This window comes from Rissa tridactyla, chromosome 1 (assembly GCF_028500815.1).
Source record: "Rissa tridactyla isolate bRisTri1 chromosome 1, bRisTri1.patW.cur.20221130, whole genome shotgun sequence".
Taxonomy (NCBI): Eukaryota; Metazoa; Chordata; class Aves; order Charadriiformes; family Laridae; genus Rissa; species Rissa tridactyla.
The window spans coordinates 138,137,587-138,162,021 of record NC_071466.1 but is presented as its reverse complement, the minus strand read 5'-3'; the positions used below and the strand labels follow the sequence as shown (position 1 = coordinate 138,162,021).

Here is a 24,435-nt window from a genome sequence, read left to right as displayed (position 1 = left end):
TAAAAATAAAACCAGTCAGCCTGGACAGCAGGGAAGGCATCTTTAAGAGTAAGAGCAACCAGGCAGGGGATCAGGCCCCCATGGGAGACAGTCAAGACACCAGAGAGTTTCCAGCAAGACACATAAGATGTGAGAGGGAACAGCACGTAAAGAAATGCGTGCTGTGATGCAGGGGTTCAGGCTTGAGGTTTTCCTCAGCTGCGCACTGTGCGATTAAGATATGAAGGATTCATTACAGATCTGCCATACTTCATAAGAGGTTAATCACAGACTGTGCAACATTATGAGCGTACAGGATAAGGAAAATAAACCCACAAACCTCTTTTTCTTCCCTGATTCCAATTAAACAGGGAAAATAAATGTAACAGCGTGCTCCTTCTGCCGGCTCCTGCAAAATCTAGTTTGGTTAGATGCAGGTTATCTACTGTCTAGGTACATTTTTCATGGGATGCCCTTCCCCTGCACTATCCACGTAGATCTTGCTCAAGTTTGCTAATCCTCCCAGCTGACAGCGCAGCAACGGAGGTGGCTATTTCATCCGGCTGAGAGTCAAGGACAACATTTTGTAACGTAGAACTGGCCTCGGGCAGGTATTGCTGTTGAGTCGTATTGTTTACATTTTCAAAATGTTTTTTTGCAACCTTGAAGGCTGGAAATACACTTCTTTTTGTAAAAAGTTCTGGGGTTTTTTGGTTTTTTTTTTTTGTTTTGTTTTTCCCCAGTGAAAGCTGAGAGTCCGGTATTATCATATGACTCCAGGAGCCTGATGTTAAGAGCCAGTCTACAATGCCCGGGCCTTTAATCTGGCCCAGATGTTATCTCCTACTGTAATCAGAAGAAAAGCTATGAAAATACATGTTCAACAGATATGAAATTAAAAGTTAAATGTTTCCATAAGTTTCCAATAATCCTGAAAATAACAGACTTCTGAATGTAAGGATCTCAAATTTAGCTGTAAGTTGTTCTGCCTCATATCATTATCCCACTACCCAGCTGTCATACTCTATGAGGGAGAACGCAACATAGACATTTAGACTTAATGTTCCCTATAGAAAACCTGAAGTAGATTTTCTAATCTACAGGAAACACGAGAAAGCTGTATTTTGTATTATTAGGAATGAACAAAGGAGGTAAGGAGGGAAGCTTTTTTTAAAGTGAGGTTATATTACAAAATCCTAACCTTTTAGCTTCTTTAGAAAGAAAACTGTGTGTTTACACGGATGCAATAGAGGAGAAGAGTAAGTTATGTTTAAACACAGCACATTGGCCACTCATTTTATTTTATTTTTTTTTTTTTGTAATTACTGCCCCAAGCAACCCAAACCCAGCTTACTCCATTTAGGGGGACAAAAACCCTGAACCATCCCCAAAAGCACCGGGAAATAAATCACGCACCATCACATGAGCCAAGCAGCGAGTCCTACTTGATAAGGAACGCCTGCTGGCTCTGCTCTGGGAAAGATCAAGATTACTGCTCTTCAATCTCCACGCTGGGGGTATTAATTGTTAATTTCATTTTACCATGCTGTTTGGGGCTCCCCCCCCACCGCCGAACCGAGACATGCTCTTAACATTACATCCCGTTCCCTCCTGTTTTGTTTCTAACTCAATCGGCGGGGCAGCACAGGCCGAATAAAAACATCTAAATATTTAAAAGCCGGCGTGACCCCGCGGCTGGCCCGAGCCTGAGGAAGGGCCGAGGGGCCGCTGCAGACCGGCCCGGCCCCACAGCCTTCGCACCGGAGGTACCAGCGTGCTCCTCACGGCGGACAAGCTCGAAGGAGGAGCCGGGTGCCCGGCTACAGCCACCTTCACCTGGCGGAGGAGCGACCGCCGCTTTTGTGCCGCCGCTTCTGCTCTGTGGAAAAAACTAGTTCCGTCCCTCCCGCTCTGGTGCTGCTCCGCGGTCCCCAACGCAGGCGGCGGAGGGAGTGAGAAGAACGGTAAAATAGTCCCGCTGGAATGCGACAGCGGCCGTCGTCCCCCGCCGCGCCCCCTCACCCTGCCCCCCGGCGGGCACCTCCGGCCAGGGCACCGCCACCCTGCCCGCCCTCTCCCCCGCCGGGGTGCAGACCCCGCCGGGCTTTTATCACCCACGGGGCTCCCAGGCGTGTGTGTGAGACTGTTCGTGTGTGAGAGGCTGCGCGCTCGCTCCTTCCCTCCCTCCCTGAGAGGTGCCGGGGGAGGGCGGGCGCTGCTCCGGGAGCCGTCCGGGCGCGGCGCGGGGAGGCGAGGCCGGGCCGGGGGAGGAGAAGAAGGAGGAGGAGGAGGAGGGAGGACTGTATCCCTGCGCCTGTGCGCGCCCGGCGGAGGCGGAGGCCGGGCGAGCGAGCGGAGGGGGTGGATGGGGGAACGGCCGCGGCGGTTGCGGTGAGGCGGCGGCCGGCATGGAGGGCAGCGCCAGCTCCCACGGCGGCGCGGCGGGGCAAGTGGCCTGCTAGGGACCGGCGAGGGGGGGAAAATCTCCGCGGCCGCCCTTCCCCGCCTTTCCCCCCCCCGTCCTTGTCCCCCCCTCCCCTCTATTTCCCCATTCCCCGCCACCTCCCCCGCCCGCCTGGAAGCATGAACTGGCTGCGGAGGTGCTGCTCCTCGCCGCCGCCTCCCCGCCGGTGAGAGCGAGGAGGGAAGGGAAGATGGGGGCCGTCCTGCGCAGCCTACTTGCCTGCAGTTTTTGTTCCCTGATGAGAGGTGAGCGGCGGCGGGGAGGGGACGGGGGGGGGGGGGAGCGGGTGGAAAAGTTGCCGGGTTGGTGGCGAAGGGGCCATGTTTGGGCGTGCGGGAGGGGAGAGGCCTGGCTGCCGGCGGGGCGCGGGGCCCGCCGCGGGGGCAGCGGTCTCGCCCGGCCGCCGCCGCGGCCTCCCCGGCTCCACGGTAACTTCACACCCTCCCACCCCCGGCCCGGCCCGGCAGCCCGCCCTCGCTAGCGGCCACTTCTCTCGCCGCCCCATTGTTGTTTTCAAGTTTGTGTGGTTTGCTTGTTTGTTTGTTTGGTCTTTTCCCTTTTTTTTTTAAAGAGCCCCTCCGCCCCCCCAAAACCAGCGCACCCGCCCCCATCTCTCTCCGCACCCCCGGAGCCGGCCGTGGGGGGCGGGCAGCAGCTCGGCCGCGCCGGTGTCAGGCTGTTGCCGCGGACGGGTTCCCCTCGTCGTCACCCCCCCGCGAGGGGGGGGTTTACCCTGCCGGGTGTATTTGTGTGGGGAGCCCCACGTATCCAGCGTGGGGGGGGGGGAGCGGGTTTGGAAAGTGCCCGAGAATTGGTGTTTTCCCCCCCCGAAGCCCCCTCCGCAGCGAAGCGAGCGTGCGGAGCTGGCGAGGAGAGGGATGAATGCTCCTTCCTCTCAGCTGGGACTTGAGAGAAGTTTGTGTTTCGCTGGTGAACTGCCGCGGCTGCTCCGTGCAGCTTTAAATCGGCAGCCGGGTGCCTTACAAAAGGGGATGTCACCTCACGTAGCTGAGGGAATTTTTATCCTGGTTCCCCTGTGCAACAAAATTTCTTGCCTTATAGGGCATGCTTGGTAAGAAAACCGAGGTCTTTTTCCTTATTTTTTTTTTTCTTAATGCTGTGAACTTAACTACAGTAACTGTTTCTCTGTGTTCAGTCTTTCTGGGAAGAAATCACCTGTGGTGTTTGCATCCATCGTTTTGCTGTTTACTTTTATTTTTTTCATACTAGATGGGGGAAGAGGCTAATTGCTAACAGTTAATCAACCACACTTTGATTTTTGAAAATCCATCAACGCTAGTGTGTTTCGATGAAAGCTTAAGTAAAGGTGGTTTACGTTGAAGTAACTGCCCAGTCTGCAGTTGCTCAGTACTGTGGAAAACAAAAATTTTCCTCTCCTCCTTACCCTTTTTTTTTTTTCCCTATGCATCTGTTTGCCATATTGTATCCTGTTTGCAAAGATACAAGTATACTTATTTAGATGGCCTGTGTAACATTTTGTACTCCTATTGTGGCGATTAAACCCCAATTTTCAAAAGTTAAGTTGGGTCTGGAGTATAGAGAGAAACTGTTTCCCGATTAGTACGTTTTACTAAGAATGATCGTATCCATTGTTAATAAACCATTTGTTTTGCTCTAGCTTGCTGTTCAACCTAGTTCAAATGACAGCACAGACATCACTGTCATATGTAATGTCACATAATATTGTCACTGTAACTTCTTCAAATTAGTCTCAAAATAGTGACGTGTCCTTTTGCAAATTTTTGTACACTTGATGATGCTTAATAAGACACTTTGACGAAACATTCAGTTTATAAACCATCCGGACTGTCTTTTCTTTTCTCATCTCTCATCTTTGTCTATTGCCAAGGACATTTGTATCTGAACAGCATTTTTGTTTCTTCAGTGTTCATGTGCTCCTGCTGTTTGATCACCTACCTGAAGTCATAATCTTCTGTTTGTGACACAATAGTAATTTTCCTACTGGCTAATTGTTGCCTTAGATAGAGATAAACAGCAGGAACAGCTGAACTCTGTAGAAATAAAAATCAAATTTTAATGCATGCATCCTTCCTAATAAACAACATCTATGCAAGTAGAGTTGGTTTGAATAAGATGTGTTGAGTTCAGAAGAGGTGTCAGCAGTTCCTTAATGAGGCAGAGGCAGTGCCAGCATGAGGATGAATAAGTTTATACATGAAAGTAGAAGTGAAGTTATGAAGTTCACTATTTGGTTTGTGAATTCAATGCTGTGAAGGATGCCAAGCCAACAGCTCTGGAGTCTGAAACTCAGAAAGTGTAATAGTGTATATTTGTATATTGCAGCACCCTCTCTGCTTACAGAACTAGTTTCCCTGTTCTCGTTGACTTGAAAAAAAGCAAATGGACAGACGTTTACAACAACTGAACTGTGACTGTTACTCTGAGGAAACTATGGTAGACTCGTTTACCAATCTGGAAAGGAATAAAACTGGTAACCTGTAAGCGCAGTGCCCTGTAAACTAATAAGGACTTGAAGAAGTATCAGGCCGTTACTAGTCAGAAATGCATGCACAGGGCAAGGCCCCTATCTTTCAAAGTCATCCAAGGACTGCAGTAAGCCAGATCCTACTGACGTTTTCAGGGCAGGTATTTGGATTTCTAAGAGGCAGGAGGTAACTGTCATGATAGCTTGCTCTGGAGGTTCTGTGGTTGGTGTGTTGTTTTTTTTTATATATTCCGGCTGATGGAAGGAAGGAGTCACTTTCCTGGAACCTCTTGACCCTCGTCACAGTCTGGTCTCTGTTCTCCGCTCTCAGACCCTGGTTTGATTTGAGGGATTGGGCTTCCTCCTCTCTGACCATCAATGGTGCCTCTTGAAGACTTTCCCTGAGGGTACGTATTGAGGAGCGAGTTAGAGCTGCTTCATGGCAGCTTTGCTGTATTCTTCTTGACAGCTCTGAAACCAATCAGGATCTTGTTAGATAATTGACAGTTGCAAAGAGGCAATAGCAGTGGCATCACATCTGTCAGGGAGCTACAGATAAAGTGTGAAACTGAGGTTTCAACTTTTTAATAAGTGATAGAGAGTTCTTCCTCTGCAAGAATTCATGGCTTGCTTTTCTTCCAGAAATAACTCTCCAGTCAGCATGCAATTGCTGTTTTGTTTTGGTTTTAAACCCCGATCATGCAGACAGTGCATAAAGCTCTTGTTTGAATAGGAATTTTATAGCTGATGTTTGTACAGACATACTGAACGTTGCAGACCTCTGTGCTTGAGGTCAGTTAGAGAAGAAATGAAAATGCCTGTTTGGTCATGGGCATTTTAAAACTACTGTTTCCCTCTTGCACATTCAGAAAAGGGTTTGTTTTAATCTGTTGTTCTTGTTTTAATATTGTTACTGTTTTAATTTGTTTTAATCTGTTGTTACTTGCTTTTGATAAACAGATCATCTTTGCTTTTTTGTATCTTTTTAGATAGACTCGTTTGCATGTAGTTTAGAAAAGCTTAATGTTCAAGACTTGCGAAGCTGTGGCTGGAGGTGTTTGCACGTATTTTTCTATTAGAAATCAGAGAAGGGGACAAGCAATAGGCTTTTTACTTCTGGTGTTTCCAGCTGGAGCTGTGTTTTTGCCTTTAGGCAAAGGGTCTCTTCACCTAGGACTGTACAATACTTAAATTTGACAATGAGACTTGGAAATATCCTTTTTTTTTTTTTTTGGTAATCATCATGGTCTATTTCTTCACCCAAACTTGAATCAGCTGTATTCTAGTCATGTTTTTTCATTGTGTGATTCCTCAGAAATCAGTGCGCCTTTGTCTGCTGTGATTTCCAATGCATTTTCCTCTTTCATCTCTCCACAGAACGGTCTAAAATTAGCGTGATCTAAGGTGTTACAAAATCCACCATTACTTTAATAGTTTTTGCAATTGCATCTCTGTGATATAGTTCACTTATCATCAGATTGCTTTAGCTTTTCTTTAAAACTGAAAAACTAGGGCTTAGAAAGTTTGATGGAATTTTTTTGTGCTATGTCTTGGAGGTAAGGTGAAGTGTTTTTGGCAAGGTGCACTAAAGATATGGGGAAGTTCTGGGGATATGGGTGAAGCTGTGTATATCTGGTCAGAGGTGTCTGCAGATGATGGGCTTCTTGTATCCTTCAGTGGGAGTTATATAAAGATATTCAGGTGAAAAGCCTTGTTCATGTTCCACACCAATACTGGTTAGAGGGGCATTAATCATATTCATGTTTCCTTTTTCCCTGGTGAACGGATTACATCTGCATTCCCTGAGTTCTAGGTAAGAAATTTGGCTATAAGCTGCTGTAGAATGGGTAGAGGTGGGGTTTTTTTGCAGGAAGATAGGTTAGGGTCTGGAGCATAGGAACCTTTCAAACTCTGTCTTTGGGAGCTGGAGAAATCTGATTCCTTTGGACATCTGTAATCCACCTTCATGATGATGTCGCATCTCAAAAATGCCAGCTTCAAAAATATCTGCTGCAGTGCACGTAATATGGGATTTACTCTTTAGTTCAAATCAAGTAGAGCCAAAGATATATTTTTTTTTTTCCCTTATGAGGGAGTGGGGTAGGGGAAGAAAACAGGGAGAAGCAGGTCTCAATTTCTGATCTGTCACCATTCATCTCCTCTGGCAGCCAGTCTGCAGACTTAAACACTGTATTCTTTGTCCCCAGCATATTTAACCTCATTAGCTTCCTATGAAATGCTAAATACTTGGGTTGCTTTGCTGGTGGCTTCTTCAAAAGAGTCCACTTCCTTGTACTATGGGAGGGGTATGTGTTATTATCGAGTGGCACCAGAAATGCAGTTGTTACTAAAGCTTTGTTGCATGCTCCTGCTTCTGGCTGAGCTGGTGGCTCTGCTGTGCCTGTGCTCAGCTCCTCTCCTGGTTCTCTTGCTGGGGAGCCCTCATGCTTCAGCCAGCTCACCTGAGAGAGTCTTGGTTAGTAAACTACACATGGCTGGTAAAATTCTTTGCTGCCTTCCACTTCTTTGATGGCACGTGGGCACTGTTTGTACTTCGAAGGCAGTTGTTGCCAGTGAAGCAGAATTTATATTGGTAAGGAATTCCCTACAGATGGACTTTTACCAGTGATATAAATTGCTTAGAAAGACATGAGGGGGATGCAACTGCCTTGCAGACTTCAGGGATGGACCGTTCACGTTCATCACATAAAGCACTTGGCATTGCTCACTTAAAAGTTAAGCCCTCAAACCTAAACGCTATGGCTCACCAAGGCTGACTGTTGGTGTGTATGGTTTAGGATGAACGTGCCGTGAGTACTTCCACCACTTCTGTGCCAAGTGCTTTGTAGTGATGGCTCTTCCAGAGGGTAGTTGCTGTTAGGTGAAAGAAACAGAGTCTCTGATAATAACCTTTACTTTTTCAAATTATACCTCATTTGTGTAGTTTCAGAGTATTTCTGAGTAGTTTCTGTAACACTTGCAGAGTTACAGAATACGCAGTGTTCTAAACAAAGAAGCTGTGTCATTCCTTTGTGGTAATTGTCCAAGGCTTGGAAGGGGAAAACATTGCATCTCTAATGGATTATACATAAATGCTGGGTATTGACACCCTAAATATTAAGTAACATTTATATATTTGGCAGGCAAGGTGACATAGAGAGTCTTCATTAAGCTCTCTAGATATTCTTGTAGTTCATAAATATTTATGGCAAGAGATTTGCAGCGTGAACAGGCTCGATATTTGCTCCTCATGGACAGAACTTAGTCTGAACACAGTGATGGTGTTTCCAAGTAGAACTGAGCTTGCTGTCGTTTCTCCTTTTCCTTATGTTCTCCTCTGAGACTGTTATAAAAATAGGGTGGGCTTTTTGTCTCCTGGTACAGGAGATTTTGCTATAAATCTTCCTATTTCAATATAATTGGCACAGTCCCCCACCAATTTTGAAATTGAGTCAAACCTAACAGTCTATAATAGAATAGGAATACTGTAATACCTTTTACAATTTGATTTATAATACAGTGTTAAGAATGTACTGTTCCAAGCGTAGGTTAAAATAAGCGATGGTTTAGCTAGTAATACTTTGTTTCCTTTGCAAAATGTTATAAACTATTTGGAGAAAGAAGCATGTCAGTTTAAAAGATGGAATGCTTTCTGAGCTTCATTATTTATACGGAGAGAACAATAAGAAAATGTTTTTAATATAAACAGACATGGAAAATGGCAACATTCATACAGATTTTTTTTTAGTATCTTGTTACAGGATCACATTACCTAAATAGAATTACTCCCTCGTGATATAATCAATGTGGCAGAAATGGGATTATAGTTTTAATTCTGTTTATGAGGGCCATGTGTGAGCTCTTGATGTCAGATTTGAAAAGTAATCATATTTGAGACAGAAAATCTTAGCCAACTAGCTATATAATTTTGCCTAATCAAAAATCATTTCTTTTCCTTCTCTTTAATACTGAAATGTCATTTTCTCCTTTATATTTTTCCTCTTACTTTTTCCTCCTCGATCTGTTCCCAGAGGAAAAATATAGTTTGTATGTTCTGGTGTTTTTTTTCATTTGTGGGTTTTTTTTTTTATTAAAAAACTGTTTATGCCTCCAGAACTCCTCAATAATAAGCATTCTCCTCTGTCCATTGCCAAATTGTTCAGGCTTCTAGAAGGTGGTTGATGTGTTTGCTTGAATTCTGGAAGTTAGGGGTATGTGGAAGGCAACAGAAATGTAAGGTGTCATAGAATTTCAGACTCTTTCCTCTGTTGTTCTGTCAAAGCAATGAATAAAACTCTTGCTTGTACTCATAGTATTAGTGTTAATTACAATGTTAACACTTTGGAAATCCAAGAATCCTCTTTTCCACACATGGATTAATAGAGTAGGAATATTAAGAATAATAGAAGAGTAGGAATTTGTAAACCTTGTAGGGACTTATTATGTCAATTTGGAAAATGCACTGGTCTTCTAGTAACTCAGAAACTTAACTGAGGCTCAACAGTTAGCCTTTATGCTGTAGGTAATAGTAAAATGCATAAGTAAAATAATTGCAAGTTGGCTAAGTTTGGTTTTTTTCTTTTGGATTACCAGGAATGAGTCATATTCAATACGAAAAAAGACCAGATCATTCACCTTTTTCAAGGGAACCTGCATTTGTGTCTGTGTGTGGGGTTTTTTTTTATTACGTGTCACTACATCTAACGTAGGCTTGTTGAAGATTTGACATTAATAGTGCTGGGATGTGAGTGTTTTTGAGAGTTAAACAAATAAAATAATTCACGTATGTCCAACTGTGTTTTCAAAAAAAATCAAATGTGCAATAATTTTCAAAATTATTGAAGATTGTGCACATCTTTCCTTATCCTTTAAAAACAGTCCCTAACTGTTCACTTGAACTGGAATTGTTAGTTAGATTAGATTATACTAATCCACAGTAAATTTAATAGTCCTAAGAATTTGACTGTTTAAAGTGTAATTTTGCTTGAGAACTTTTTTCTTTTGACTGATAGAAAGTTGTTTTAAACTTGCACTGTATTATCTTTAAATTTTCATATAAAACTATTTTCTAATTCAGTGTGAATCCTTCATATTTTTTCAAAATTGTTGATACTGTCTTGTCTAGTAGAAAGTATTTTACCTGCATGAGAAACAAAATCTGTGAAATTGTTTCCCTACTTGGAGCTGTGGCTTATTTTATTCTCAAGATTAGTTATGATGGATGAACTGACAAAGATGTCATTCACCCAACTTGGTCCGGAAAAGTATGTCACGAAGAAATCTTTGGATAGCTGTTAAGTTCTCTGTTGAATTGGAGAGAAGTGGGGATGAACATCCAATAAACCTTCCAGGCAGTACTGCTGCTCCCTCCACCGCCTCTGTCCCAAATCGGTCCCAGCTGAGGGCTGTCACTTTTGTGCTGTACTCATCAGTGCTGGCAACTTCTTCTGTTTTATGGGTCTTTCTACCCTCTAGTTGGGGTCTTTTGTGCTAAATTCTGTGTTAATGCTTTACAGCAACTTCCTGATAGTGCTTCAAAAATCTAAACAAACAAAAAAACTTAACCACAAAACAGAATAAGTCAAAAAGTTGGTTTATTTTTCACCTGGTGGGACAAACCGACAGACTTAAGAAATAATTTTAAAGTACGAGGCATGCCAGCTCAGATAAATTGATGAAACTCGTCTAAGGGTAGCTCAGTGCCTATGAACTTCTTGTCAATGTGGAAAAAGGCTTTTTTAGTTTAAAGGTAAACCAGTATGCTGCTGCTCAGGATGTGGACTTTTTTGGTCCACATGGAACTATTGGCGATTTGGGTGAGACCTCATGGCTGGGGTTATTCCCACACAGCATCTGCCAGTATAACTAGGGTCCTCCAGCTTTGTAGGCAAGTGGTGATTGCAAGCAGAGGCGATTGAGGGCAAACGCTCCCAGGCCACTCTCAACTGGATGTGCACCCTCAAACACGCATGCTGTCCAGGCTGGAGCGGCTCGTAAACTGTGATCATTCCAGACTAGCAACAAACTTTGAAGCATTCCTGTCTCAGCTTGCCAGGATGTACAAGGTGTATCTTGCAGCCTTTAGCCATCCTAGGCTTTGGGGAAATGGGCTGCCTCTGTCACAGCATCACAATGTTGTGTCTCAGTGCTCTAATTCAGTGGAGGGACTTAAGCAATGCACGGTCTTTCAACAACTTCATGAGGGATATGATAGAGACTTTGGGTTTGTTTTCTTACTGTTAGAAGCTCTGTGGGAAATGATGACGCCAGAAGGTGTGAAGGGTGGTATTTTGTTTCAGTGTGATCAGGTCATCTTATCTGCCATCTTATGGCTTCAAGTTTGGATTGCAAAATATCATCCCTATTCACATGTGGGACTCTAATTGGTGCAGTATAGCAAAACAAGATTTCTTTTTCTGCATGAGTGAAGGTGCATGCTCGGGAGAACTGTCAGAAACATACCTTGCAGACAGGAGATGCTTTGCAGCAGTCTACACGCATACTAACTTTTTCATTAAACAGATTGTGTCGATTTAAGCATGGGTGTTTCCGGTAGAACTAGGGAAGTATTGCCAATGTGTGTGGAACTGGTATGACTTCTTCTGCAGCACTGTGTGTTATTCTGACAACTGTTTGAGAAACTTGGAGAGTGTTGAAGGAAAGTTATGAGGACACCTGAGGAAATAGGAAGTGTAATGCTGAGGTTCTGTAGACATTAATACAGATCATGGTGCTACTTGGTCATGCATCCCTCTGAGCCTTTCTGCTTTCCAGACTCTGCTGCTGGCCCAGGAAAGCGTACTATGCTGCTGCCAGTTCACCTTTATTTTCTTGCCACTTTGTGGCTCCCTCTTGTCAGTAGCAGGATAATGGAAGAAGGTGGTAGCGTTATATGGCAATGCAGCTGCAAGCAGATGCCTGGTGCGGGAGCGTAGCTCTCTGTTCGTGCTAGACTGTTGTCAGCAAGATAGATTCAGCATATGAAGTTATAAAGATGTCAACTGCCAATCAAAGTGGTGTGTTTTATCCCCATGAGAGTGCAATGGAAAGAACTTCAGAGTAGAAGAGTCAATATTACAGAAAGATGAGCCGAGTCACCTTTCCCTTGCTGAGGCAGCGGATCGGTGTGAGTGTGCTACCTAGCACTGAGAAGAGGCATGCTGTGATAATTTGGAAATCATCAACTGCTGGCTGTATGGCTCTGTTGCCAACAGGATGATTTGATGGGCGATGCCTGCCCTTGAGAAAGTTATTTGCTTTTGATATGCTGGAGTATTTGGTGTTCTTCAGTCATGTGTGCTTTTGTTATATTCTGCCAAGTCTGTTGGCTTTTTATGCCTGGACCTGGTATTTCTATCCTTCCCTGTTCTCCGTTTTTTTTCTACCTGTCACTCTTTTGCCTCCATCAGTCTAGCTCTTCAGTAAGAGAAGTTTTTTTCCTGTTATTCATCAGGCTAAAGGATGACTTACTGTCTTTGTACCAGCTAGTCTTGCAGGATGTCTTGGTCTCCAAAGTTCCCATCTGGCCAAAGGCCTGCAAAGCTAACAGTAGAACCTTGGTGCAGCATCCAAGTGCCGTTGTTGCTGCTTGGTGTCTTTGCTTTTGACTGATGTTGTTACTCATCTCATTCACTGGCAAACCTGACTGTTCCTGTGACCTTTTGAGTTACCATCTGAACAGCCCTTGGATGGCTTTAACATGTGGAATACGCTTTAGGTTAGCTGAAAAGAGGAGAAAAGATCCTTTCTGACAAACTTGGGCTGCCTCATGCTTGTTTACTGAAGTCCTGGTTGCCTGCTGTGTCCTGCAAGTATGTTTGTGAGAAAAAGGAGGTTCAGAGAGAAGAGAGGTCTCTGTCCACAGCAAAGGTGGAATGGGGGCTACTGGTAAGTCAGTTCATTAGTTTTCTTAAAAAGAAAAAAAAAGTGTGGAATTGTGAATTGTGTGGAATAAATCAGGAAAGGTACTGTGATGGAGCACTTGATGTAAAATCCTGGCCTGCCGCTTGCTGTGCTGAAACTCTTATGTATTTCCTGGTCATTTTTTTTGTTTGTTTGAAAATATGAACCATCTCTGTATAAGTTTCTTGAGGCCAGGTCCCTGCTTTTGGGGGAAGTTTATTTTCACTCGTAACTTGCCTCTCTGCTGGTTTGATACAAGTCTCACAGGCTTTTATTCCCAGTGCTACCTCAGCCTTTTCCTTCTTGCTCTTCCAAACTGAGCAGCAAAATTCAAAAACATTCACAGATAACAACTACACATAATTCCTTATAAGCATAAGCAATGATGAAGAAATTTGAAACATGGGGAGTTCAGGGAGAGTCCTTAAAACTGACTGTGGCAGAACCTTTGTGTCCATCCAGAGTGTTTTTCATATGTTCTTGTGTTTGCTCTCTGTGGGACATCTTGGGAATGGTGACGATTGTCTTTCATACAAGGACTTTTGTGTATAGAATGGTTTTGAGGAGGTTGCAATTAATGCTCTTTGCTGGTTATCTATACCAATTTATCTGCTTTTCTTCTCTTGTGGGCTGAATGTGGGTGCATGTCATTCCATCAAGGTGTCTGCCAAATCCTTCCTGCTTCCTGTGCCTCATCCAGGACAGTGTGTATTTGCTTGGCATATCTCATCACTGCATCTCCTCTTTTCCAGTCCTCACGTTTGCCATCCTTGTGGCAGTGTGCTTAACAGTATCAATTTACCTTTAGACGCTCAGAGCTTTTCAGCAAGACTTTTAAAAGACGGGCAGTTTTCTCTTCCCAGCTCGCGGACATCTTCCAATATCACAATCTGAGTTTCTTACCAGTGTACTCCTGCATGGATATTCCTTTCCACAATGTGAGTGACTTCCCAGTATTACTGTCCGGGCCACACTGGGATTCTGGAGCAGGTTGTCCCAACTTAGGGTTGCCACCTGTAGTCTGGCAGGTCCTGTTCCTAAATTGGAGGTTCACAAGCAACTGGTTCAACTAATGTGTCAAAACTGATGCAGCCCTCCCTTTCCCTGGTGTGCTAGTACTTATGTTTCTCTGATTTTGTTCTAAACTGGTTCTAGATGATGGCTGGCTAAAACCTACTTTTTGGCAGGTGGGGGGAGAGCACGGTAGCCTTCTGCTGGTTTAGCTCCCTGCATTGTCTCGCTGTGGCGTGGCGCAAGTGCTAGAGCCAACACAAAAGAGAGGTTGGGAACCCACAGCTGAAAGTGGAGTCCAGGAGAAAGGATATGGCTGCTGTTGCATCTTGAGCATATCTAGCAGGCTGCCAGTGAAAGGAGGGAGAGCTGCTCCCCCTTCCAACTCCCTGCTGCTTGCCTTATGTTAGTTTTGGAGTTTGTTGGACCACTTCTTGAGTCAATTCAACTCGCTAACCTAGTCAAACTTTTTCACTGATGTAATGACTTGAATCAGCTTGGGGAGGGGCCCTTAACTAAGTGAGGGGGTAGAACAGCATTTCTGGGGGTTGGCAATGAGAAAAAAGGATTTGGGGAAAATGAGATGACGCTAATTGCTTTAACCAGGCTAAATTCCACGTTGTTGAAAGAGAATGAGCATGTTGAAGGTAATACTGACCTCGTGGCACCCAGAGGTGTCACGGATGATTAAAAGTGGAAAAGGAGCAAGTGGGAACTTGTGGAAAAGGCCTCTGGACTAGTTAAAGAAAAGCAGGACAAATTCTGACAGCTTAAAGTAGCCACTTAAACACAAAAAAAACTGAAAAACATTTTTAGCTGGAAAAGTGATCTTCTTATGTTCGTTCATCACTTTGCATCCCGTAGGCTGCAGCATTTTTAAGCCAGTACTGGACACTCAAAAATCAGATGTATAAAGCAAGACTCAAGTAAACAAGTGTTAGGAAAACCAGACTTAAGTATCTTGAGGATTAGCAACTTTCAGTATGCTAGAGAGAGAGACAAGAGCTGTAGCCAAGAGAAATATTTGCTACAAGAACTGAAGTGAGGAGAAGGATGCTGATGTAGAATTCTAGCTGTAAAGGCAGGGCAAAAAAGGCAGTGGCTGGATTTTAATATTGAATGTGGTAAGGTTAGGGAAGGTGTTATGTGAGGATCAGAGTTAAGAAGCAGTTAGGCTCAGTGACCTATTATTGCCAGGAGCTCCTTAAGATTTTTGTTGCAGTTCAAATGTGTTAAACTTCCGTTTTTTTAACTTTTGTGTTCTCTGAGCAAGTGTTTATTCCTGCCGGTGGATTAAAAAAAAAAGCTTATTTTTATAACTAAGCATAACTCTTACTCTGTGTTGAGTACTTTAATTGGAAGAATAAACTACATGTATACCTCTTAGGTGATGGAGGACATGGTAATAGTCACTACTGTTTCAATTGTTGATTTCCAAGATGGATATTTTTTCTTTTACTTTTAAAACTGTGTTCTTCAATATATTATAGATCATTGCAGTTAAAACGTATTTTTATGATGTCTATACAAAGGGAAATAGAAACATTTTATGTAAAGAGTTCAGCTTTGACTACTTAAAGTGAGTTATATGGGGCAGGATGGCATCTTTTGTCACAATTTTCCTTTTACCACAGGTGCCTGAGTCAAGTAAATGGTAAAGATGATACTAGGTACCAATGCTGCCAACTTTAGTAATCGGGTTTTATAGGATATTGAAGCCTTCGTGTTTTCTGGGAAGGGTTGGAGGGGGTGGGGGAACAAACCTGGTTTTTATTATTTTGGTGATGCATGCTTCATTCCTGAATGTCGCAACAAATTGGAAAGCTTAACATCCTCATCTGCTAGCCCTGCGGAATGTATTAAAAGTTGTGGTTTTGAATCAATCTGCATGAAACTACACATCCTAAGTGTAGCTGTGTTTCTTCTGACCTGTCATTCAAATAACTTGTATCATTCATGAAAAGGAGGTTTTTCTCCTGTCCTTCCTCAGCCAGCTCTGAGCTCCAGCAAGGAGTGAATAACCTATGCAATGCGGTTGTATTAGGCTCGGCAGTGTCTTCAGGCTTCGGTGATTACACTTGACATGCCTGGTGTTCCAATTCAGTGCATGCTGTGTGCATGGGTAGTCTTGCTCCGTGTTGCACATAATAATGGAACCTGTACTCATTTGTGCATGGATTTACCTTTTTTCAAATGCTGGGCATGCTGTCTTATTAGAGAGCTCTGCCAGTTGGCTGCACGCTTTCCTATGGTGCACTAGATGACACTGAGCTGGCTATTAACTAGATTTTTCAGGTTACAATTGTATGCAGGCTTTAAAAAGTAGAGGGTTTTATTGCATGCCTATTTTTTACCGCTTTATGAGGATTCTGCTTTCTAATTTAAAGAAGTCTACCTCTTCTCCATGGAAATATAATCTCTGAACTAAATGTTTTGCTGCACAATTAAAAACTTGCTTTCTGGAGTGTGGAATTTAGCATTATTAAAAACAACAAAGCTTCCCCTTTCCCCCCATTTCAGTAACTTTCTACCTAAAGATTGTTATAAATCAATTTATATTCAGTGTTTCTAAAATTAGGATGATAGCCTAAACAATTTCGTTAGTTTAGTTTGTTTTTTACAAAAAAAGAAAGTAAAAAACCATACATAGCAGAACTTGTTTATTTGGAGGTAGATTAAGGAACTCAGTTCCTTCAGCGTCTCCCAATACACATGTGGCAGTGTCTTTGATAAACAGTTTTGTGGTAATGAGGGGAGTGGTCTGATCTTGGCTTTTGAATGTTCTGAAGAGTGTGGTGGTATTTCTAATTTCAGTGTGAGTTTCTCATACAAGGAACTGTATCTCTTCTGCAGTGTAGCCCTTGACATTATTCAACCATGCACATTTTTGGTTCTATAAATGTAAGCCTTTCTGTTAGGACATATAGCCTGCTAAAAGTTTAATGTGCCACCTATACTGATGAATAAATCTGCAAGAATTTTGTTAAATTTGTGCGGTGACAGGTGGAGGAGCATTTAGTATGCCAATCATAGTATGTATCCAAGTGCTGCTGTACAGCTCTGTTGCTACAGTGCCTGAGTAAACACAGGGAAAGGTAGAAATGTTTTCTGATAGTGGGTTTAAAAGGATGTGATTGTCAGCTTTATACAATTGTAGTATTTTCCTTAACATTTTGTTGAAGTAGGAACAAGGCTGGAATTTTCATAATGTTCTATCTTGCTTGTGGTTAAGGACAATTAAATGGCCGTATTACATTTGAGAAACTATCCATTTTCATGGTTACTACTCTTCATTAGTCATCTTGGGTGTTGTGTATGAAAAATATACAGCCCGCACAAACCAATAGATTAAGCAAATAAAGCATATAAAGTAAAGGCTTTGTGTTGGACAACTAAACAGGAGTGGTAGAGCAGAGTTTGAAAGAACTCAGTGTTGTCCATTCCTGTAGATTTATTTTTCTCCCTACCTCCTCAGACCAATGTCAACACGCTAAAACAACATTCCTCTCATGCTGTGCAATGAATTTTGTATTTGTATTATATGTAAAATGTCCAGCATATATAATTGTGGAGCGTATCAACACACAGGTGGTTTTGATAGCTTGACATCAGTTATGCTTTTATAGAAGTGGGGTGCATATTACTAAATAGTAGCAAAAAAAAAAAAAAATTCTTTGCTCAGGTGGGCCAGCACTGAGTGCTTAGAAAACTGCTTTAGACTTGTCTTTCAGATTTTTATTTAAGCATCCTTCTCTGCAGAACAGTGTCATTTGGGCACTTCAGACCTCTTTTTTCTTTGTTCTCTCCCTTCTTCTTTAATATTGTTTTAATAATGCACAGCCCAGAATAATGAGCTGCCCATTATGAAGTTACCATCTTTAGTTGTAGCACTGTTGAAAGGCTTCGAGTCAGTGCTTTTTAGTCAAACTTCAAAATGTCCCCCTACCTTTTTCTTATTTTTTAAAAATTTCTTAAATTAGTAGTTATGGCCTGATGCACCATCATAGTGCAAGTTATACTTAACATGAGTGGTGTTAATGCATCTGTCTGTCCCCCCACCCCTTCTTTCTCCCATTTAAAGCTGCCCCACTGTTGCTGTATGCGAACCGACGTGATCTGCGACTGGTGGATGCTGCAAATGGGAAGGAGAATGCGACGGTGATTGTGGGTGGCTTAGAGGACGCAGCAGCAGTGGACTTCGTGTTTGTGAAGGGGTTGATATACTGGAGCGATGTAAGTGAAGAAGCCATTAAACGAACAGAATTCAATAAATCTGGGAGTGTACAAAATGTGGTCATTTCTGGACTTCTGTCACCTGATGGGCTGGCATGTGACTGGCTGGGAGAGAAATTATACTGGACAGATTCTGAAACAAACCGGATTGAAGTTTCTAATTTAGACGGATCACTGAGGAAAGTTTTGTTTTGGCAAGAATTGGATCAACCCAGAGCAATTGCCTTAGATCCTGCAAGAGGGTAAGTCTTTTTTGAAAACAAAATAATTACAGATCTGCTACTTCTTGTTTGTTGAATGATTTTTAAATAAGCAATGGTACTGTTACTGAAGTTAGCCTAAGCATTTTGCATTATTTGCTTCTCTTTCTATTAGCGTGATTTGAAAACAATTTGGACTTCTGAAATTGCCTTCATATTGGTTTGTGAACAACTATTTTAAAAAAGTGCTAGAGAATTATTTTGGCAATAGTGTAGAAAATAAACAGAAATGGAGATGTTCTAATGTAAAATCCGATATAATCTATTTGAAGGGAAGGGCCGTCAGCTGCCTGTGCCTCCCTGCAGTGTCAAGTAGCAGAATTTTTTTTGTTCGTTTATGCTTTATTGAAACGGCAAAAGAAATGAGAGAAATCAATACACTTTATTAATAACAATTTGAGACGTCTTTTAGCGCTTAACCAGAAAATTTACAGAAGGGGGGTTCTCTTCACCCTTCAGGGAACTTTTGTTTTGAAAAGTCCTGTGTTTTGGCTTAGCCCATTCTAGAACAGGTCTAATTCTTCTCAGCTCTCATTTCAGTCCCTGGATGTGACTTACAGTGTAATCTTACTGTTCTGTTCTTGGAACAAAGCTGTGGTTGCCAGAAATGCTGAATTCAGTGGTGGTTTTGGTGATGTTACGTAAATGGCTAGCTTGAGGCTACCCTGGAGGTAGTCAACTGTTGTAAAGTGACTGGTCTCCCGAAGTAAAAAAAGTAATGGAATATCCTTGATGCTGTGTAATCTTTTGATACACTATCTTTTTCTCCTGAACAAGCAAGAAAATGAATCTATTGTATTGCCATTTCACATTTTTTTTCAGTCAAATTTTTGGGGGAGAAATCAAGACATTGTTTCTTTGCAAAGATGAGGGCTGTTTTAGCTGCTTCTAGCTTCTTTACATTATAATTTGTTGAACTTTCGTGTTTGGGTCTTGTCCTTGAAAAGGAGAAAGTCTTTGTAAAACATGGCTTCTTTCCTGAGCTTCATAGAAATACCACATCTTGAATATTTTCTTCCACAGTTTCAATAGGCCTTTGACAATATATAAATAGGGAAGATGTTTCTTTTGCATTACTTACATTTCCAGCTTTGGAAATAATAAAAGGATGGATTTATGCCTTTCCTGTCTCTTTACAACTTACAAATTGGAGCCAACGATAGCATTAGTTTTATTTTATTAGATTCTAAAACCATTTAAGTACGCAAGAAAAGATGTAACACTCATGCCCCTTCCACTCACCATCCCAAAACTGAGAGAGAAAAGGGAGGAAAAACACAAAGTGGTTTTGATTTGGCTTGTAGCCAGAGATACACAGAGATTCTCATTAGTTAGGAATAATGCACTGTTGTCAAGCCAGTTGGTCTTTTTTAGAAGAGTATTTGTATTTTCCAAATATGTACAGTAATATGCTCAGTGATCAAAACTAGATGATTGCGTACTCTTGCACTCTTTCATAATACTTTACATGAAGAGGAAACTACAAGATGAAAAATGAAACAGATCAAACATAAAGTGAACTCATAACTTTTTCCATACTGATGATCTGTTAAAGCAGTAGAAGTAAACACTTAAATATGCCTAGATTTAAAACAAAAGAACTCAAACAAAAAACCCAAACATCAACCCCCCCCCTTCATCAAAACAAACACAAAAACCCAACCAAAACAAAAAACCCCTCCAACAACTGTAATGGAAGGACAAAATATTTTTTTCTTCTAAATCTCTGAAGAGGTCACTTACTAAGTTGTTATCTGAAGGGTGTGTTTAGGAAGGTAATACAGTAATATATCAATTTTCTGTGTTACCATATTGCAGTCGCAAAAATTGCAGTTCTCTTATGCAGTTCTATGACAAAACCTCTCAGCTCTTAATAAACCTGTTTACATTTCAGAACTTCCTACAAAGATTGAGACAAGTGGAAGGGTGGAATCAGCACAGGGATATAAATAAATTAAAAAAATTTTAAAAAGTCCCCAAGCTGTTCTTGTATGCATGTTTCTTTCACTAATATTTACATTTTTTTAGCCCGGTAAATGTCTTTTGGTTTCACACTGTTGCCTGGCAGACAGTGGTAGGAATAAGCCATAAAAGGATCTAAGAACAGTTAATAAAATCTGAAACTTGGAAAAGCAAAACCCCTTTCATTTTCCTGCAGTCTAATCAGTCTCCTATTGTGCTCAGTTGATGGTTATTCCAGATACAGTTTCATAAACTTTTGCAATTCATTAAAAGAAATGATTTAGCAGGAAAACTTACACGAAGGTCACTGTTACCGCAAGTGCAATTCATGAAAAATTGCACTTGCGGTAACAGTGACCTTCGTGTAAGTTTTCCTGCTAAATGTAGTTGATATAAAGTAGGATACATCGCGTATTTCACGATTAAGTTGATTTAAGTACCAAACTACTCATCTGTGCTTGTGTGCACATGAATATTTCTTACATGTATCTATCTTACTGAAAACATGAGAATGCCTACGTTGAAATTAAATCAAAAGAATAGCATAAGCTAGCACAGATATGTAGTTGTGAATAATGCATTTTCTTGGCAGTGTCCTATGTAGAAAAAATTAAATATTTCACCAACACTCTAGTCTTTTTAGCAACCTATCTGTTGCAGGATACTCAACAGTTGTTATCTGAAGGTCACTACTCACTGCTGTTGTGATAGTTCGGAGGGATGTGATTGGACTCTCTCAGAGCATGTTGTAGCAACACTAGTGGTAATGAAAGAATAACTGGTTTGGGTAGCCTTTGCTACCACTGCCAAAACCATCTGTTAACTGTGTGTGAGGTTATATGTATAACTGAAATACTGGAGTAGAAGTTAGACTTGGTTCCCATGGCTGCTATCAGTAATGAGAAATGCAATACATTGACTAATGGAAAATATTTCTCAGTTGGTAACAGAGACACAGCAGCCAAGTCTAATTTTTACTCTGGTATTTTTGTCTAGGAAGCCATCAGAATCCAAAATGTCTAGACTTCTCTTACTGGTTATCTCTTTTGTACGTTTTAGGTTTGAGTTTCTCATTTCTCGCATTCATGCACTACAACTTACTTTACTTTTTTCTATTTTAGTTGGCTCGATACTCAATAAAATATTGTGTGTCTATGAGGTGAGAGGAGAAGGGACCTTAGATAAAGGGAATAGGGTGCTTCTTCAGCCTTCTTTTGAAGTGAGGCTGAGAGGTTTCAGAGCAGTTTCAGGAAGGCTTGCTTCTCAGTCCAAGCCATCGTTTCTGAAACTGTTTATTCCTGACTTGTGTTAACATGAGACCCTCTTAATAAGATCAGCATCTTGAAATATCACATACTCTGACACTTTAATGTTGACTTTTTGCCAGAGGAAGACCAGGTGTTAGACCACCAAGTGCAGGCGAGCACCAGATTTAGGAACTGGTCACATGAAAGTTGAGCAAGTGGAAAAGTAGTTTTTCTGCTTCAGCACTCAAGATGGGGGGGGGTGGGGGGGGAAGGCATATCTATTCAGATTCTTGAGCAAGTACTGCTTGAAAATGCAGTATTGTGTATTTGTACTGCTGTTTCCTTGTTATTTTTTTTAAATTTGTACAGCCCTTTTGTCCTTAGGGAAAAGACTTCATTATCATTATTACAGTTCCCCAAAAGTTACCCTTTAGACAACTTGATCAATCTTCTTCGTAAGAAGCACTGTCAAAGTGAACTTGTTTTTCTCACTTCTAGATGTATTGTTCACCACAAAGAGAATTTTAAGTGCTGCCTAGAAATGCTGACTAATTGCTTACTTTTCAGGACATGTTTTAAATCAAGTGACTCTATAGAGTTACCTTAATTGTTAAACTCTTGTAAAGCTTTTGAGTTGTAAAGGTTTTTAGTTAATGAATAGAATTAGAGTACAAAGAGCTACAACACTTTTTATGACAGCTGAAGTTGATTTCTGGATGAAGTACTTTGCATGTTCGGGAAGATCTTCAGATTTAACGCATACCCCCTCCCCCAGCAGACTTTTCTCTTATTTTTTTCATGCAAAACCTTTGCAGGGAAGACATGTATTTTCGTTCTTTATGGACCTACTTCTTTTGTGTCTTTGAAAGTTGGAAAATTGCATCTAAGCATGTTAAGCACAAAAGTGATTGTAGTAACAGGCCTTATATCTGCACATTATAACACAAGATTCATGGGAACTGGTAGTATTTGTTGCTGACTGGTAGATGTTAAACAACAATATAAGGAAAGGAAAATGGACAGCTCTAATAACAGTTACGGTATTTTTGATTTGGGGAAAACATTTTAAAAATGAAAAAATTCAGAATTTCTTTGTAAATTCACCCATTCAGTGAAGGGGTTTTTGTTTGCATGCAAGTCAGTATTATATAAAATGGCACCTTGGATGTAAATTCCCAAAATAATGTAAATAACTGAAGGCTTTGCTTCATAGCTTCTCTTGCTTGATGCCACCTTTCCCTTGAGCAGATTGCTTCTGGCTGAAAATCTTTCTGCTGCTCCTCTGCTGATACAAACATATTTCACAGGCAGCAGATTAGTGCACTCAGCTTGTTGTTTGCTATGTACCCTGGCTTGTGCAGTAAGGAGTTAATTTTGAGATTTTATAGGCGACTTATACGCAAGTGTTACACTGATAGGAAATCTGCAGACTGCTGTGGTGTTGGCACATAGATTTATAAGGTGTATTTAATCTTTCTTCACCTAAGAAGGTGAACAACATCAGAAGATGATGTTGGTTGCAAATACATCACTGAATTCTGGTAACAGCTAGTATATTAAACAAACTGAAAGGTATTTTTCAGTGACTTAATGAAGCTAACACGAAAGATTGCAGTAGTATTGCACAGGTTGTCCTGATGACATCAGGAGTGGCCTGCCTTGGCTCTTGAGCTGCATGTAACTCTTGGAAGATCTAAAATGCAGCAACAGTGTCGCTAGTAGCTGGATGATCCTAGCACAGGGACTGTTGGGTGACCTGAATCACTACGTATGGGACACTACAAATCCGAGAAGATTGCCTAGGCCAGGATTATACTGCATGATTCAAAACCCAGCAGCATGCAAAACAGCGCTTCATTCTGCAAGAGATGGCTAGCGTGGCATTTGAAATGTACTTGCTGTCTTCTGCACCAGACCTACTATAACTTCCACTGCTTCTGAAGTATAAGGTGTTCAGGGTTTGGCTCTTGGTCCTCTGAAGATCTTCATGGATTCTGGGAACAAGATCAGACACTATTCACTTACTGTAATGGCGTTGAATATTAACTTTTGGTTAATATTCAAACCCAAAGGATTTGGGTTTGTTTTAATTTAATCTCATTGACCGTCTGTTCATTTTGAAAGGTTCTTTCAAAAAACTTTGCAAGGTTGTTTGAGATTTGTCATATATGGTTCATGTGATGCTGGTTTCCAGTCCACTGCTAGAATATTTCCGTCTAGATGCCAGAATTGTCAAGGTGTCATTTTATTGCACAGCTCAAAATGTTAATTTCTTTCTCCTCCTCTCTTTTTGCCTCATCTGAAGGAGGAGGTGAATGAAGGTAACCAGAAACCCACATATTTAAAGCAGAGTGAAGGCTTGCAGAGGTGACCTCTCTTGTAAATCTTGCTGTGCTGGTTTTAGATGTTACTGCCAGTGACTGCCTATCCTCACCCTACTGCCAGAGGTTGCCAGGAACTCAGAGGAATGTATTCACTAATATATTTTCTTTAATTTTCAGGCATTTTACAGTTTTCTCTTTGTGGACAGAGATGTGAGAGATTTGGCTTGCTAGAAATCAAATTAGAGTGCACAGAATTGATATGTGCAGGACAAACATTTTTCTTATAGGCTCAGATGTGTTAAAGTTGTAGATACTTTTAGCTGTAGGCAAGTTTGAAAATAGCCTTTCATCCCTACCTCCTTCGTTCAGTGCTTGGGCTAGAAAACAAGACTGTGGACTGGATCAGTGGAGGGCTGTGCTTTCCCTTCTGCCTGCTTTCCTGTGAATAAGCTAGTAGCATCTTGAAACACCACAGAGTTTGTCAAAACACTAAATTCATTGGCTTTTTTTCACTTTGTGTCTTCAGTTTTGGACTTGTTCTGGTGAGGCGTGTGAATATGGTATGTTAAATGGTAGTCTGATGACA

General features: G+C 41.6%; 1 protein-coding gene across 2 annotated transcripts in view; it reads left to right on the top strand.

The window, feature by feature from the left end:
- The first annotated feature begins 2,517 nt into the window (after positions 1–2,517).
- LRP6 (LDL receptor related protein 6) overlaps positions 2,518–24,435 on the top strand; it is a 129,926-nt gene continuing 108,008 nt past the window's right edge. For both annotated transcript variants that reach the window (XM_054198657.1, XM_054198648.1), the window contains exons 1-2: positions 2,518–2,688; positions 17,905–18,298. In XM_054198657.1, coding sequence (XP_054054632.1) covers positions 2,634–2,688; positions 17,905–18,298 — 449 coding nt within the window. In that variant the 5' untranslated portion in view covers positions 2,518–2,633. The remainder of the gene's footprint in view (positions 2,689–17,904; positions 18,299–24,435) is intronic.